General features: G+C 30.7%; 1 protein-coding gene across 15 annotated transcripts in view; it reads right to left on the bottom strand.

Annotated features, from left to right (window-relative positions):
- DLG1 (discs large MAGUK scaffold protein 1) overlaps positions 1-17,819 on the bottom strand; it is a 288,004-nt gene that overhangs the window by 27,643 nt on the left and 242,542 nt on the right. For 10 of the 15 annotated variants that reach the window (XM_082458548.1, XM_082458550.1, XM_082458538.1 and 7 more), the window contains 5 exons: positions 14,135-14,234; positions 7,468-7,509; positions 5,217-5,267; positions 4,227-4,328; positions 3,801-3,973 (listed from right to left, as the gene is read on the bottom strand). In XM_082458548.1, coding sequence (XP_082314674.1) covers positions 3,801-3,973; positions 4,227-4,328; positions 5,217-5,267; positions 7,468-7,509; positions 14,135-14,234 — 468 coding nt within the window. Of the gene's footprint in view, positions 1-3,800; positions 3,974-4,226; positions 4,329-5,216; positions 5,268-7,467; positions 7,510-13,409; positions 13,444-14,134; positions 14,235-17,819 lie in introns of all 15 variants that reach the window. The other 5 variants (XM_082458540.1, XM_082458551.1, XM_082458542.1 and 2 more) reach the window with 2 other exon arrangements.

The raw sequence follows: 17,819 nt of genomic DNA, 5'->3' as shown, positions 1-17,819 counted from the left end.
ACACATCACCAGAAAACTACTAGGGCTCATCAATAAATCTGGTATAAAGTTGCAGGATACAAAATTAACATATGGAAATGTGTTGCATTTCTACACACTAACAACAAACTATCAGAAAGAAAAATTAATGAAACAATCCCATTTACCACTGCATCAAAAAGAATAAAATATGTAGGAATAAACCTACCTGAGGAGATAAAAGACCTGTACTCAGAAAACTATAAAACACTGATGAAAGAAACTGAAGATGACACAAATACATGGAAAGATATATCATGTTCTTGGATTGGAAGAACTCATATTGCTAAAATGAGCATACTACCCAAGGTAATCTACCGATTCAATGCAATCCCTATCAAAATACCAATGGCATTTTTCACAGAACTAGAACAAATAAATTTAAAATTTTTATGGAAACACGAAAGACCCCAAATAGCCAAAACAATCTTGAGAAAGAAGAATGTATGTGTAGGAATCATGCTCCCTGACTTCAGACTATACTACAAAGCTACAGTAATCAAAACAGTATGGTACTGGCACAAAAACTGACATCAATGGAATAGGATAGAAAGCCCAGAAATAAACCCATGCACTAATGGTCAATTAATCTATGACAGGAGGCAAGAATAAACAATGGAGAAAAGACTTCTCTCTTCAGTAAGTGCTGCTGGGAACATTGGACAGCTACATGTAAAACAATTAAATTAGAACATTCTCTAACACTATATACAAAAGTTAACTCAAAATGGATTAAAGACCCAAATGCAAGACTGGATAGTATAAAACTCCTAAAGTAAAATGTAGGCAGAACGCTTTTTGAAATAAATCACGGTAATATTTTTTTGGCTCTGTTGCCTAACACAAATGAAATAAAAGAAAAAATAAACAAATAGGACCTAATTAAACATAAAAGCTTTTGCACAGCAAAGGAAATCATTGACAAAATGAAAAGACAACGTACTGAATGGGAGCAGATATTTGCAAATAGTAGAACTGATAAGGGATTAATATACAACATATATACAGCTCATACAACTCAGCATCAAATAAACAAACAACCTGTTTAAAAAATGGGCAGAACTGAATAGACATTTTTCCCAAGAGGAAATGCAGATGGTCAGCAGGCACATGAAAAGGTGCTCAACATCATTAATCATCAGGGAAATGAAAATCAAACCACAGTGAGATACCACCTCACACCTGTCAGAATGGCTATCATCAGAGCACAAATAACAAATGTTGGCAAGGATGTGGAGAAAAAGGAACCCTTGTACACTGCTGGTGGGAATGTAAATTGGTGCAGTCACTGTGGAAAACAGTATGGAGGTTTCTCAAAAAACTAAAAATAGAACTACCATATGACCCAACAATTTCACTCCTGGGATATACCTGAAAAAACAAAAACACTAATTCAAAAAGATACATGCACCCCAATGTTCATACCAGCATCATTTACAATTGCCAAGATATGGAAGCAACCTAAGTGTCCATCAACAGATGAATGGATAAAGAAGATGTGGTATATATACATAATGGAATACTACTCAGACGTAAGAAGAATGAAATTTTGCCATGTGCAGCAACATGGATGGATTTGGAGGGTATTATGCTAAGTGAAATAAGTCAGACTGAGAAAGACAAATACTGTATGACATTACTTATATGTGGAATCTAAAAACACAACAAACTAGTGAATATAAAAAAAAAGAAGCAGACTCGCAAATACAGAGAACAAACTAGTGGTTACCAGTGGGGAGAGGAAATGAGGAGTGGCAATATAGGGGTAGGGGACTTAGAGGTACAAACTATTATGTATAAAATAAGCTATAAGGATATTCTGTACAAAATGGGGAATATAGCCAATATTTTATAATAACTATAAATGGAGTACAACCTTTAAAAACTGTGAATCACTATATTGGACACCTCTAACATATACAATATTGTACATCAACTATATTTTAATATAAATAAATAATAAAAATTTTCCAGTTGGCCAGGCTTTCAGTTTTTGATTTTCTAATAATTTATAGCTTTACTGCATTGTGATCACAGTGTTATTTGGAATATTTCTACTTTGTGGCACCTCCTGATATTTTCTTCTCCACAAGGTTTGCAGAAGAAATAGTTTGCTATGATATGGTGTTACTTTTCTATTTATCAATAATCTGAAGTTTGGATATTATTTGTCAGGCTGAGGTGTGTTTTTTAAATTTTTAAAAAATTTAAAAGAAATACAATATTACAAGTAAAGCTAAAGCTACAATTTCCTTCCTTTTCTCCCAAAGGAAAACCACTGAATAGTGGCTACATATACACCTGAAGTAGATGTGTATCATTCCCATGCATTTTTTTTCCCGGTAAATATTTTTTTTTAAATTGAGGTATAGTTGATGTACAATATTATATGTTTCTGGTATACAACATAGTGATCACACTTTTTAAAGGTTATATTCTATTTATAATTATTCCCTGGGCTGTAGCATATATCCTCATAGCTTATTTGATACCCATGCATGTTTTTATGTTTATGAAAACATGAAATATGTATTAATGAACTACATTATGTTAAAGTTTATATGAATAGTGTCATCCTGTATATATCCTTTGCAACTTCATTCGTTCACCATTATAATTTTGAGATTTATTAATGTGGATACACCTAATTAGTGGATATTCTAGTTTATTCGCTCTAGCTTCTGTATCCTACTGCATGAGTAAATAACAGTTAATTATCCATTCCCCTTTGCTGAGTCCAATTCTTCACTACTATAAAGTGCTACTATGCACATCATTATACATAATCCTTATGTGTGAATCTCTACTTAGATACCAAGAAATAGAATTTCTGAGTCACAGGTTATGTACATTTATTTGGTATTGCCAAATCGTTCTCAAATGAAGTTCTACTAATTTTACCCCCATTAACAATATCTAATAAGATTTTCTATTTTCCCAAATTCTTGCCATCACTGAACATGTCCATTTTTTCGATTTTTATAACTAATCACAATTAACCAAACCTCTTATTAAAAAAAGGAGCACTTAAAGATGGAAAACTGAGATGTTGAATTACTGCTTTATGCTTTGTAGGTATTTCATGACTAAGTCTTAAACTACTATAGTTTTGAAAGTATAAAATAATTTGTTGATGTTTATTTTCTAGGCCCAAAGACTGATTTAAGTATAGCAGCACATCTGGAGTACACAGTTTTGGCTTTACCATAAAACTGCCTTAACCCCGTGTCAATATATCATCAGATTGCTTTCAAAAAATCTGTTGCTGTTACAATGTTACTGAGTATTTTTCCACACTGTCTTTTATTAAATGACCATTCAGGAGAAATTTTTGCCTAGTGTCAGTACCAGGAGCAACTTACACTTATCTTGAACATCTGGTTCATTTTTATTGATGATCTTAGCTTCTTAATTATGCTACTTGTTGGAAAGCTAGGGCTAAACACAAGGTCTATCTCTAGCAAATGTACAGGACCCCAAAATAATAATCTCCCCTCCTGCAGAGATTCATGTTATCATTTCTATTCTTATCTTCTTTGTTGATCTTCTTATTCTACTTTATCTTATATATATTTTTCTAAGTCACCTAAAAGTAAATATGTAGTTGAATAAATTCATAACATTGCTTAAAGTAATCAATGCTGCAACATGTATCTATATTTTTTCAAAAACATGAATTAAAAGTTTCTATCCATCATTCTTTCATACTGTCAAAGGCATATCTGAAAAAAAAAAAGCATATCTGATTAGAAACTTTATTCTGGGATCACTTTGATGCTTACCTTTTCTGCTACTTCTCGCACAGACTGAACACTTGTTCCATACAGATGGTTGTTATACTGCCCAGCTTCAATGAATTTATGTTCCTGGATATCTTTTTCCATTTGCTCTCTTGAAGTCACAAAATGATAATCCCTTCCATCTACCTCATAATCTCGTTTTGGTCTAGTTGTATCTTTAATAGAAAAAAACTTGAGGAAGTATTTAATATTTAAAGGCACAACAAAGCCATTTTCTACTTAAAGAATCGTTTTGTAAAGTTCACTACAAAAGAGATTGATTTAAATTTGAAAAGTGACAATAATATGGAGGATGAATAACTGATAAAATAAGTATAAACCATTAAAAAATGGTACTGTTTACTCTGACCACACACAGTGACAAAATGTTAAGAACAATAATTAAGAATTTTTATGTGGGTTACTCACGAGGAACACATGATCCAAATTTGTCAGGAAATTCTGAGATCAAGTCATCATTTATCCTGTCTTTCATAGGTCCCAATATGATCACTGGTCGAGTATAATTAACTATAAAAATATACTGCATGTTAAAAGAAATAAACACTCAACAAACATCTGTGTATTTTACTTCACTAGAAAACAAAAGTATCCTTAACTGTTATGAAGAATTTCTTTTTCATTCTTTCTCCACCAATGATGCCTAACTTGATAGTTTACAAACCTTTATTAAAATCTTACACTTCAGTCAATCTCCTGTTGGAAGTCATACACTTAGATAATTCAACCAAGTTAAATTCAGCATTTTAGCAGATAATGTTTCTATGCATTGCTAACATCATCTCACTACAAATGAGAAAACACAGTACAGTGTTTTACTGATCCCTTTTCAAGTAGAAACTGTAGGGAAGCAGATCAAAGAAGGGCAAAAAAGAAACTGGGTATAATCAGAGTAGTCATCGAGAAAGATGATCTAATATAAGTGTATATGCTGGACTGTAAGGGACCATGTTGGAAGCAGGGAGATTGGTAGTGAAAATCAGACTTAACATTGTGGTAGGAGGGATGAAAGGAGGTTATAAATAAGAAAGATATGATAAGAATAAATAGGGCCTAGAAACTGACTAGATAAGGGAGATGAGGAACAGAAAGATCAAAGATAATTGCAAGATTTTGAACAAGGATAGTGATACTATTATGAACACTGGAAAGAAGCTGCTTAGGAAATAAAACACCAATATAAAATAGCCAATATAAAATGATTAGATTTTAATAATCTATGGGCTAAACCATGTTTCATAAAATACATACAGTAAATTTCTATATATATATACATGTATAGTAAGAAAAAAGGCTAAAATTCTAATAAAACTTTTTTTAAGGTATGAGTTGAGTTAGACCTATTTTCCAAATTACGTTTTTCGGTAAGATTGTAAAACATCAACAGGCTTCACAAACCTTCTTGTTGATTCACTGGCTCATAAGATAAGACATATTCTTCTTGACCACCTATTAGAAAGTTAAAATACAGATGAGAAAATCTATAAAGAAAACTATACTAATTTAATTCTTTAATATAACATATAAATTACTAGAACTTTCTCGAGAAAAGTAGCAAAGATGTAAAATAAAGGGTACTTTATAAATTAATTATGGCAAGATTTAGGAAAAAAAGTGATAAATTATAAAGTTTGGTATGTGTAAAAACAAAATATAAATGTCCTAGTTAATGACTACCTCTCTGTTATTCTGGGCTTTACAGATTATCATTAGACCGAATTAAAATCTTCACTTGGGATGTCAAGTATAAGCTATTAATTTTTTATTTAGAATCTAAGAGCTATTAAATAGTTCTTTAAAAATTAATACTTTAATGAGCAGTTCTACATATATGCATATTAGGTAATTTTGTTATTAATATGCTGCTTTTTTTGGTCCTACCAGGTATAACATTTAACATAGCACATACATTTTTATAATTACAACTATTTTCTAACCAAAAGATTTTAATGCAAAGGTAAAACTAGTGTCACTATTTCATTGATGAAAAAAATTCATTGATCATTATAATAATTCATTTATTCAATTTTTAAAAAATAACATTTTGAGTTAAAAAAAATTTTAGATAAAATTAAATCCTTTCCTTTCAGCAAAATGAATCACATAGATAGTAAAGGAGAAAAAATATATTTTGCTTTGATCTTAAAAGCACTTCAGAAGTTAAATTCTCTAGGATTAACTTAAAAGATTAGAGCTTATGAATATCCTAAATAGAAAAGTCTACGAATTATATCTCGACTCAATGAAAATAACTAAAAGAGTTAAAAATTTCAGGAGTTCTTAGCACACACATACACACACACACACACACGTGTAGAAAACAAACAAGGAAGAGCTGTTAAATTCAAGTGGTTCAATGAAATCAATCAATATTGCAGAATGTATTTGAAAATTTTCTTCTTGATTATTATGATTCTATAACAATCTTTTCACTAAATTTGTCATTGGTTTATATTACATGTATGCAGCTGTAAATCTTTTAAATTCATATACCAACATAAAATATTCTTTCCTGCTTTAAAGTGTATTTTGTTGTTTTAAAATTTATAATACATAAAAATATATTTACAAGCTGCTTTTTTAAGTACTGTATGTAAAACATGTTTTACATGTTATCAGAAACATGCAATTTGAATATTCCACACCTAATAATTCATGCAAATGGTGAGACAGACAGTATATACTTTCATTACCTCTTTTTAGTCTAGAAAGCTACTCAACTACTCTCTGGTGAGTTCTGACTGTAAGTTAATAAAATGCTAAAATACGAGAAATCACATTCCCATACCAAAAAAGAAAATCGTTAAATAACTATTATGCAGGAAAAATAACAACCAATCAAATGAATGAGGGTTAAAAGTATATACTGTCAACATGAAAAATATTAGAGACTGATATTAACAGGATGGACCTTTTGAGCAGCCATACTCATCTGTAATCAAGATTACTTTCATATTAGACAGCAGTAAAAAAAAAAAAAGTTAGAAAAGCAATTTTAATTTTTAAAGTGCTACAACTGATAATATTCATGTACTCTCCCCTCCTCCCATGCCCAAATGTTTAAAAAGTTCACACGCTTATATAGGTCCCTTAATAATATAATACCAAGACAGTAACATAAGAACCAAAAAGGAAATCCGTATTACTGTTTGAGCAACTGTTGAAAATTTTCCCTTAGTCATTTCTTATGTTCACCAAAAGTTGGCGATAAATAGTATCTTGACCCACACCAGTATTGGTGACACAGAATAAAAAAGGAAATAAAGCTAATTATAATTTAGCATTACTGAAAAATATTTTAATGATTAGTTAGAAACAGAATTACTAAATAAAATGGCAAAACACAAGTTTACTACTCATTTAACTAGATATTTACTTCTTATAAAAGATACAAACACACATACACATACTGTGTACACGAATAGCATTTTTGTAAAATGAACTTTTGTATTTTATGAAAACTTTGGAAATTAACTTCTGTACATAGAGTGTGATTTTATTTATCAAGTAAAGAATTTTACTTGGCTCTCCCTGATTTTAAAATATTAAGCACCTAATTTTCAGTTTTCAGAATACATCACTAAGGGAAAAAAACCCAAAGGATATATTACTTGAGATAACAAAAGAACAAACAACTTAAAACACTTACGGTAACTACTTTCGCTATCACTGGCATTAGAAGTTACATGTTCTGAAATTGCAGGACAATGGAAAAAATAAAGAAAACACAGTGTCATGAGTTTAAAAAAAGCAACTTATCAAAATAAACACAAGGCGACTTAACAAAATGTCGAGATATAAACCACAGATACCCAAAGAGTTTTTAAAAACATTTCTGATTTTCTTTGAAAAGTTTAATTATTTCAAATAAATGAATATGAATTAGCAAGGAAAAAAAATCTGCAATCAAGGAAAATGTCTCATTTTCTGTTCAACAGTTTATGAACAAAATCTTATTATGAATAGATTATAACAGAATATAACAAAGTAGAATATAACAAAGTGATCCTACATCAGTCCAACTGTCGACATAAAAACCCCAAAGAGAAAATGTCATTGACACCATTTAATTTAGGTTATGATACAGTAATGACTAACAAAGGAGACAAGTTATATGTGAGCAAACAGATGCCCATTTCAGTGAAGTGATATCTTAAAAAATAAATAAATGATCTTGCTTTTAGTTCAGCTTCTTTCTTGTTCCTGAAGAGAAATGAAAATTCATGTCTGAGATCATACAGATAAAGCATTTTGGATATCATAGATTCAGATGCCTCAAAAAAAAAGTCAAATGGAACGGAATTCTAGAAGGTGGGATTGTATTTTCAAGTAGACTAACTATTTGAGAAACTCTGCTTTGATAAAACTGACAATGGCTACTTTGCAAAACAAAAAGGATAAAGTAAACACACCCATCTGCTGCCTGGCCCCTTCTTCAAAGTGACCCCCATTTCATAACTTGACTGTTCAGTAAACAGCCAGCACTTTTTTCATGTAAATGTAATCTCTTGCGTTCTCTCAACACGTGTCTCCTTTGAATAAAAAAAGGTAATTTTATCTATAAAAACTAAAAAAATTTTCCATGGGAGAGAGGTAAATCTAAATTTCTTATGTCAGGCAAAGGAAAAAAAAAATTAACGGATAAGGAAAAAGCTTGAGGAGAGATATCTGCTGTACCATACCACCCACAGTCTCCTAAAATCAAGTAGCACTACTGAAAAGTTTAGAGAATGGTAGAACTTAATGGTAGTACAGTTCTTGAATAACTGTCATAGTGAAAAGTAAGTCTGCTATTCTAACCTACAAAGACAAGATACAACTTTCTTAATCATTATTATATATATTTTAAATGAAGGAAGAACATTAAAAATTACAAGACTGAATAATGTATGATAGCACATATAAAATGGTGGTTTTCTAAAGTTTATATTTAAAAATTTCTTCCCATGTTATCACACAGATGTCAAAACAATCATTTTAAATTGTTGTATAATGTTTTATTGGACTGTTACATCATGATTTACCTTACTACTTAACTTATATATTTTAGTTTGCTTTAAATTGTTTTCCACAAACATCAACAAATTATTATGAACGTCTTCATTTATATGGCTTTCACCTTTTGTCCTATTTCCTTAAAATTCATTCCCAGAAGTAGGAATGACACATAGAAAAAAAAAATTCTTAAATTTATACTAGGATTGGTATTACACTGTGCAATCTCTAATATACAAAAGAAAGAAATGTTAGTTATTGCACTTGAGTGAGTGGAGGGGAAAGTGGGAGTATGCAAGAAACAAAATTAATCATGATTTGACAATTAGAGAAGTTGGATAAATGAATACTTGTGGGGTTTATTTTATTATTCCTCTACTATTGAATATGTCTGACATGTTATACATGTACAAAAAACTGAAGTTACTACAATCTCTTTTCTGGGAATTTCCCCTACTCATCTTGAGTTCTCTAAGATTACCAATAGCTATGAAGCAGTCAAATTCTTCAAGTTCTTTCAAGTATCCTTTAAGTAACTCCTCTATAATAAACTCTTGCTACTTAAAGTATTGTCCTTGGAATGGCATCATTATCATTGCTTGGGAGCTTGTTAAAAAGTTAAAATGCTTTTTTCCTGATAATTAAAAATAATCTTTTTCAAGGCATGTCATCAAAGAAGATATTTAAATATCCAATAAGTATAAAAAAGTGTTCAAGCTTATTATCGGGGAAACGCAAATTAAAGCCACAACAGATATCTCTACCATCCACCAGAATGACCAAAATGAAAAAACAAAAACAAAACAGGTATGCCAAGCGTAGAGAAAGATATGTAGCAACTGGAACTCACATACTACTTGGGGGTGGGGGTGGGGTAAACTGGTATAACCACTTTGGAAAACTACTTGGCACTATCTACTAATACCTAACATATTATATATCTGTGACCTAGCAATTCATTTCCTAGGTATTTTCTCAACATAAAAGGCATATATGCATACCAAAAGATATGTATAAAAATGTTCAAAGCAACACTATTCAAAAATAGCCCTAAATAGATATGTTTATTTACAAATCTGAGACAATATATGTACAGTTTCATAGTTTACTTTTTTCATTTATATTGTGAGCATTTTCCACGCCATTATGTTTTAATATGATTTTCAATGGCTATAAAATATTATACTATATAGTAAGTCATACTTCATTCACCACTTCCCAACTGTAAGGCATTTTAGGATTATTTCAATTTTGGGGGTGCTGTACTTTCTAAATAATATTAAACAAAACATCCTGATATATAAACCTTTGTTTCCACCTCTGATTACATCCTTAGGATAAATTCCTTGAAAAAGAATTAGTAGATCAGAAGATATGCTTTTCCAATAAGGCTGTACCAATCTACACTCCCAGTTGTAATATGTTAAAAGTAGTCATTCCACAGAACCATCTCTATCACTGGATTCTGCTTTAAAAGAAAAGTCTGCTAAGGTGATGGGTAAAACATATCATTTTGTTTATTGATTATTAGGGCTGTTAAAGATTTCTTATATGCTTATTTCATTTGCTTATCTTTTGAGCATTCTTCTTATATCCTTTGTCCAGTTTTCTAACAGGGAGTGTTTGTTTCTTATTGATCTGTTAGAAATTTATGTGCAAGAATATTATCCTTTTGACATAGATAGTATAATCAGATTCTTAAAATTTTAATTTTTGTTTATATGTTTGCTGATCACAACCATTTCAAATCTCTCTGACCAAGTCTCACCTTTCTAGTCAAACATTTCTTCCTGAGACTATATCATGTGTTTTCTCTTTGCTCTCCCTAAATACGACACATCCTCAGTCTTAAAAAATACTACTACTCTCACACTTATTCTTAACACAAATGAAAATAAGTCTGGTTTTGGCATCTTAAGAGCTCTGTACCAATCTACTTAAATAAGTCTTTAAAATAGAAAAAGAAGAGATGTAATAGGAAACCTATGTGCCTAACTGTATAAGTTTCTGAGGTGTTCTACAAAGTGGAAAGCTATAAAAATAAACTGCATACAAAAGACAGGTACAAACCTTGTCTGAAACTGTATACCATAATTTCATTTCTGAGCACCTTATATAACTGCTCCTGAACTACACTTACTTTTAGTCTCTTTTAAAGGAAACTTACCCACTTTTTTCTTCTTGAATTTTTTCAAAATTGCCTTCTAAAAGCATAAAAGCTGTACAGATTTCTATTTCTAGCTTTTTACAAGTATGATAATTTAGTTGTATCCTCCCAGATTTCCATCATACTGTAATTAGTTCTGTTAGTCAAAATTAGGTTTGGAAAGGCAATTTCTATTATTGTTTCGTCTACTGTCAACAGGATAAATCAATAATTTATTTGATCCTCGTCTTTGTAGAAGCATTGAATTCTTGTCTATGAAAAGTATTCTAGGGTACCACTTTTGTTTCCCTCTCTGCTCTTTAATTAAATACCCTACTTTTTCATAGGTTGTGTGAAATTACACGCAGGTGTACATCTTTCTTGATATTCAGTGTTATTCCACATCTCTTCAACAGGTTTATCTGGAATAATTTGTCCTTCTGTTTTCAGTCCCTTCATGAGTCCTGTTCCAGCAAGGCTTAATGAATACCAATATGAGGTCACATTTATTTTCTTACATTAAAATCACACAGGATTTTGCTTAGTTTTTTCCCTGTATCCTGAACTTTAGAATATAGATAACTGAGATCTTAAATAATGCCCTTAACCCACTCTTCTTCCCAGTATTTTCTACTGTATAATAATGAGCATCTTGTCAGCTGCTAGTAATGTTTTATGTGATAACCTCCATCATATCCAGTTTAGAATTTTACTGATATTTTTCTGTCTCCGTCAACCTTTTCTAAATAAAATCTTTTTGATCTGATCAAGTTACCACGTGAATAAATTCTTTCAGTTCTTGTGAGATGAAGCACAGAAACCTACTATTCAAGGGATCTTAAGTCACTGACCAGAAAATTAAATCAACGACATTGGTAATCAGTTATCATTTTTTCATTTGTTTCTCTTCCCAAGTCTCAAACCTCAATTAAAATGAGAGATGAAAATACGATGTGGTCAAGGTGTAGTTATCTATTATAAAAATATCAATGCGGGAACCAAATTCTTCATTTAGTTCCTTTTTCCATGAGCTTTCCATAGTTCTCTGATGACTCAACAGGTAACAAAAATATGTGGGTTCATTTGATGATCCACACCACCTCATGATCATTCTCAAAATAAATTCTATAGCATTAAGAATCTGTGGAAATATTTTCCAGTTTCTGAAGATTTCACTGATAATTTTTCCCAAAGGTAAGAGATTAAAAAAGGGTGCCAACTAGTGATAGTAAATTTGTGGCTCTTGCCAGATCCTAAAAAGGCAAATGCATAAATAATAAAGTGTGTGTAATAGAAATAATTACATATAAAGCATACTGCTTTCAATCTAATATAAACCTTTAATTGTTAAAGTTGAAATAAAAGTCAAGTACCTATAGTTAAGGTTAAAAGTCAAGTTAGCATTAATCAGGAAAAAAAAATCTGTGAAATTTAATGTTTATTAAGGTAAACTTAGAAAGTTAAAAGATATTGGCTATATCCTTAATGGTCAATGAATTGTGAAGAAATAAGTTTTCAAGATGCTTAATAATGCAAACGGAAACAACTACTTAGAAAAAAACTTTAGCCTAAAAGATTACTTCTATGAGTCATTGTCACCTGAAAGAACTTAGTAATATTTGGTAAAATTTCACATTTAATCAATTTGTAAACATTCACATTTAAAATTTTGTTTGCTAAAATGACTTCTTGTTTCATTCACTCATTCCAACATTTATTAAATGACTCCCCTACATTATCAGACTCTGTACCAAGCTTTATATGAAGATTAAGTACTAGCTAGAAAATTAAACAGGAACAACACACACAAAAAAACTCCCCCCAAACAGAGACAACACCTTGGTTAAAGAAAAAACAAAGGATAATATTTCTTATAATTCTTTTCATAACTTACAACTTCCTTAAAAAAAGATATACAATTTACCTACTACATAGACTGCTACTTGAACTTGAGTTCTACAATTCTTCTTTAATATTTAAGGCCTATTGTGTTTTATAGTTTCACCTTATAGCAATGCTTTTCTAACACAGGCTCAAAGCAATTTTAACTTGTTTTAACAAAAAAAAGGGGGGGACATAAAACTGTAAGGAAGATTATATTCTACCTTCTAATAATGAGGGCAGATAGCAGTATTTTAAAAAACATTAAAAGTCTTTCTTCATATTTAAAAAATTCCTAGAGAAAGTAATTGCCATAAAAATTACAAAAAGGAAAATATAATTATGAGCAGTTTTTCAAATGACATGTGAAAAATGGAGAAAAATAAAAGGTGTGTATTACAGAAATAAAAATCCCAAGCATATTATTAACATGAAGAATCTAAAAGCAATCTAAATCATACACCTCCTCATGCCAGAAGGGCGCTACCATGAATCTCAAAATGTATCTGAAAAAGGTAGGTCTGTAGATGGAGGTTAAAAAATAACTTGGGAGTATTTTAATCACTTACTCAGGCCTTTTGATCCCATGTCGTCAGGGATCTCCTGTAGAGAGTAGTTCCCAGAGAGCAAGCAATAAAAAGATAATCAAAGAAAATAGTTGTCAGTAATGCATAAAATTGGTGCTACAGTAAGAGACAGTTCCAAGACCATTACAGGTGCACGTATCTTACAGAGCATTTTTGTGTATTTCTGAAAGTTTAAAATAAGCTAGCAGCTAGATATAATCTAATAAAAGAATGAAAGTTTTATATGAGAAGCTGATTAGAGTAGAGAAGCAAAAATTTTGACTATTTCTTGCTATTTTAAAAGTAAAATTCAGATTGTCTACATATACTGAAGAAATGGGATAAAACGGAATGATTTGAGATAATCTATTATCAAAGATTGGCAATGCTATACCTAGAAATCAATAAGTAGCTTCTCAGGTACCCATGTTTTTCCTCTAAAATATTTTTTTGAGAGTATAAGTGTTTCTTATAAGAACCTTTACATAAAAAAATTCTATTTTAAACATAGCTTAAAAATACCATTTACTTTAAATTAAGAATTCCTAAGGTGCTAGAAAAAGTTAAGATTGGTATGCAAATTAATTTATGCCTGTTAAATTGTCCCTAGTTAAGACAAATAGTAACCTGTTGCAGCTCTTGAAACTGTCTCCATGGTAACAACCAACTGCAGGGCAGTAGGTCCCTCTACATTTATCTTCAGTTGACCACTGGATCCACATACTTACGGTCAGCATCACTTGTTTCCTGCTCACTCTGGTCCTTGTTCTTGTAGAAGGGGAATTTTCGGGAAAAGAGGTTCTTTTTACGCTTGTCATTGAATGACTGCTGAAGAAGAGAAGGAGGGGCAAAACAAAGGGATGTCTACTGTCTGTGTGTACAAAGGCCCAGCCTAGTAGCTCTGTGAAAGCTGACTCTTGTGACCACAGTGTGCAGTTTGTATATGAATTTTGCTTTAATCACATACACAGTGAATTTCTAATTTAGTATTAACTGCTCTAATTCTAATATTTTATAACTGAAAACACAGAAAAATTTCAGGAGTATAATTCAATGATACCTAAAAATAAGGAGGAAGTGTTATTTGATAAAAAAGGGAAGAGTAAATCAGATTAGCTACTACTATAGTCCAAATCAAGCTTGCATCTGTTCATATCAATCCATATTTTTCTAGATTTCCAAGTATTAGGTGCTCTACAGCAAAAGTTATTACTTTAGCTGTTCAAATATTTTAAATTTTCCTTTCCTTCATTTTCCTTTGGCTTTAGCACATTTTTTCCCTTTCTCTCTCTCTTTTTTTTGTGGCTCCAACAAACTAACAAAAAGCCACTACTAAAAAAGAGAACCAAAACAACTGAGCAAGTTGCTAGTGCTGAATATTTAAAAACAAATCTTTTTTTTTTTTTAAAGAAGAGAATTAGGATAACTAAACGCTTATCAGAAAATGGGAAGAAAACTAAGACGTGTCCATCAAGCACAGAGTCCAGCAAAAGAATTATCAATGCTATCTAACCAAGGAAGAAGAGTCAACTCTCCTGGCCGATTTAAATGGCATCATAACTCATTTATTAGCCTTTAAGCTCTACCATATTATCTACTTTTAAAGTATATATAAATAAAATAGAACCAAATTCATTTCATTAGCACCATGTCCTGAATAGGGAATAAAAAGTTTGGTGCTCATAATGTCAAAGAGGCAATTAAAAATCTAGTAGTTTATACATAATTGCTATGACAGCTGATGTGACGTCCCTTGTTGCACAGATGTCTGAGACAAGTTTTTTCCCTTCTTGAATGTCCCATTTGTGCATTCACACTTTTAAAAGCAGGTAGCACACAGAAAGATGAGGCTAAAGAGGAACAGCTTCTTCTGTAATTTGTCACAGGCACCCATGTCTTGAAGGAAATGGCCTTGCCTACCAGTGACAATAGGAATTATAATTTTTATTATTTTTTAAAGTGGGAACAATATAAAGGATAGAAATTCTGTTCTAATTTTTCTTGCGTTTATCCATGTCATAAGATGCTATCAATATTGTGAAGTATATCAACACCAGGCAGTACTTTTTTCTGGCGTGCCGGTATTTTTAGTCATGTGATGCCAGGTGATTAAGGTGATGAAATGGATTAAAGTGACTTTTTTAGCTCAAATTCTATTACTTGAAAAGATTTGTTTTGGTAAGAATCTTTACAAAAACTTTCATTTTTATCTTTTTCATATTAATAAGTTCATAGTCATTAGACAAGCAGACTGTCTTGATATCAATCTTAAAATCTGAAGGCTCAGATAACCCTAAGCAGAAGTTAAAAATTAAGTTGAGAAAAAAATACTGTGGAGAAATCTAAGCTTATAATTGTTTTATAAACTGTCAAGTAGCATTACCTGAATAAAAATCTTTGTTTGAATCCAAATTTTAGAAAAGAGAAAGAGAAGAAAACAAGTTTCAACAGAGAAAAATTTATGGTAATCTAATTTATGGAAGGACTAAGTCTTTTTGTTCATGACAATCATTGATTTTGAATTTAGTAATAATTTTTATGCTAACTGATAAAACTGATACATTTTTAATAAAAGGTTATTTACCTCTCCTACTGCATATATAGTGGTCAGAGTCAGTTTCACAGCAAACAACCAAAAGAAACATGAAGTTTAAAATGTTTTGATTTTTGATATCTTTTGCAGTTAGCCAAAATGAGATATCGTAAAGATATCATAATATAGGACAGAAAGAAATGCTTGTTAGTTAAGAAATGTATTAACTGTATTACATCTAACATCCTGCAGGTGAAGAATTTATTAAAAGTGAAAAATAGCACAAGCAAACAGGACAAAAATGTGTAGGGAAAACACAAAACTGAAGAAACATACTAACTCTAGTTCCTTTTTATTTTCAATACAAAACAATCTGTTTAATTACTTATTGTTATTAATGCTATATTGCAAGAGAGTGTAATAAATATGAGGACTGATAAAATATTACAAATTCATGAAACATATATCAAATATCTAAACATATAATTTCCATATGTAGTATTTCAAAATAGCTAAATGAATGTTAAAAATGTTAATGAGAAACTGAAATGTTTTAAAAAGTCTGTATTGGAAACAAAGTCCATAACCCACCATATAAGGAAAGGAAAAGAAGAGCTTAGAATGGGAAATGGTATTACAGAGAGAAACGCAGTTCTGTATCAATGGCAAGCGTATTTTTACCCCACTCAGTATCATGCATACTTTTGGTGCTGTGTTAGAACACAGTGACTGTGTATAAAGTTGGTTATAGTCAACAAACAAGACTAAGATTTAAATATGTCGTTAATTCAGTTAACTTCTTACAGTTTGAAAGAAAAGTTACAACATGCAACCTCTTTTACAATACACTGACAGTGTATTTTACTAAAATACTTTAAAAGACATATATAAAACAAGCACAAAAACCATTGTATATATTTCAAATACTCAGCATTTACTTGGGATTTTTTTCCTCCAAAGATTTTCTATTTTAAATATTGCTTCAGATTATACTATATAATTTCGTATTTTCTGAAAGGTACAAGTAAATTTTAAAGGAATTTATCATTTCTAAAATAACTGAATGCATTATATATAATTTACTCAGATTTAATTTCTTTGATCAAGGGTCATATTCCTTTAAAATTTTAAAGCTTTAAGTCTGAGTGCTTAGTGATATCAGACATGTACAAAGAGTAGGGTTAATTTATTTGCCGAGTTAACTTTCCATATTCATTTGAAATTTGATCAAAAGATGTATAAAAGTTTTGCTTTAGATAAAAAAACCCCAAAACACAAAACATTGCTATAAATAGTATTTCAACACAACATGTGTTTCAGCATTTTCTTCAGGCCTATTGCTAGAATATTCCATTGCACTAATTACACACATACTATAGGGTGAAGCCTGTGATATCATCCATTGACATCCACTAGATTCAAGAAGGACAAAGTAAATGAAAACAAAAACACGTCTAAAATATATATAAAAGAATTCTGATATATTTCTTTGATATATTTCTTGATATATTTCCTACAAAGTCCTCCTCTTGACTGTCCCTTTCTTTATTCCCTTAAGATAAAAATTCATACTGATTTAAACATTTAAAAGATGGATTTTATTAATGAGTAATATTAGCAATAAATGGGGAAAAAATAAGAAAATTTCCATAAATTCGCTTGCAAAAACCCGTAAACTTACATTATGAACTAATTAATAGTTTTGGGAAGGCCTATTTTCTCAGATGTATTATTAGCTTCATGACTAATACTGGTGACACACATTTATAGTTAATTGTTCATCTGAGTGAAGGCTGAATTCATTTCATTTATAAAAATAACGACCAAAAGTATGTTGTTAAGAATATATCAAATGACAGTTTTGATAATTTGGAAAAATC

This window comes from Balaenoptera physalus (genome assembly GCF_965194825.1).
Source record: "Balaenoptera physalus genome assembly, chromosome: 4".
Classification (NCBI taxonomy): Eukaryota; Metazoa; Chordata; class Mammalia; order Artiodactyla; family Balaenopteridae; genus Balaenoptera; species Balaenoptera physalus.
The sequence above is the reverse complement of the archived record's forward strand: the minus strand, read 5'-3'. Positions and strand labels throughout refer to the sequence as shown.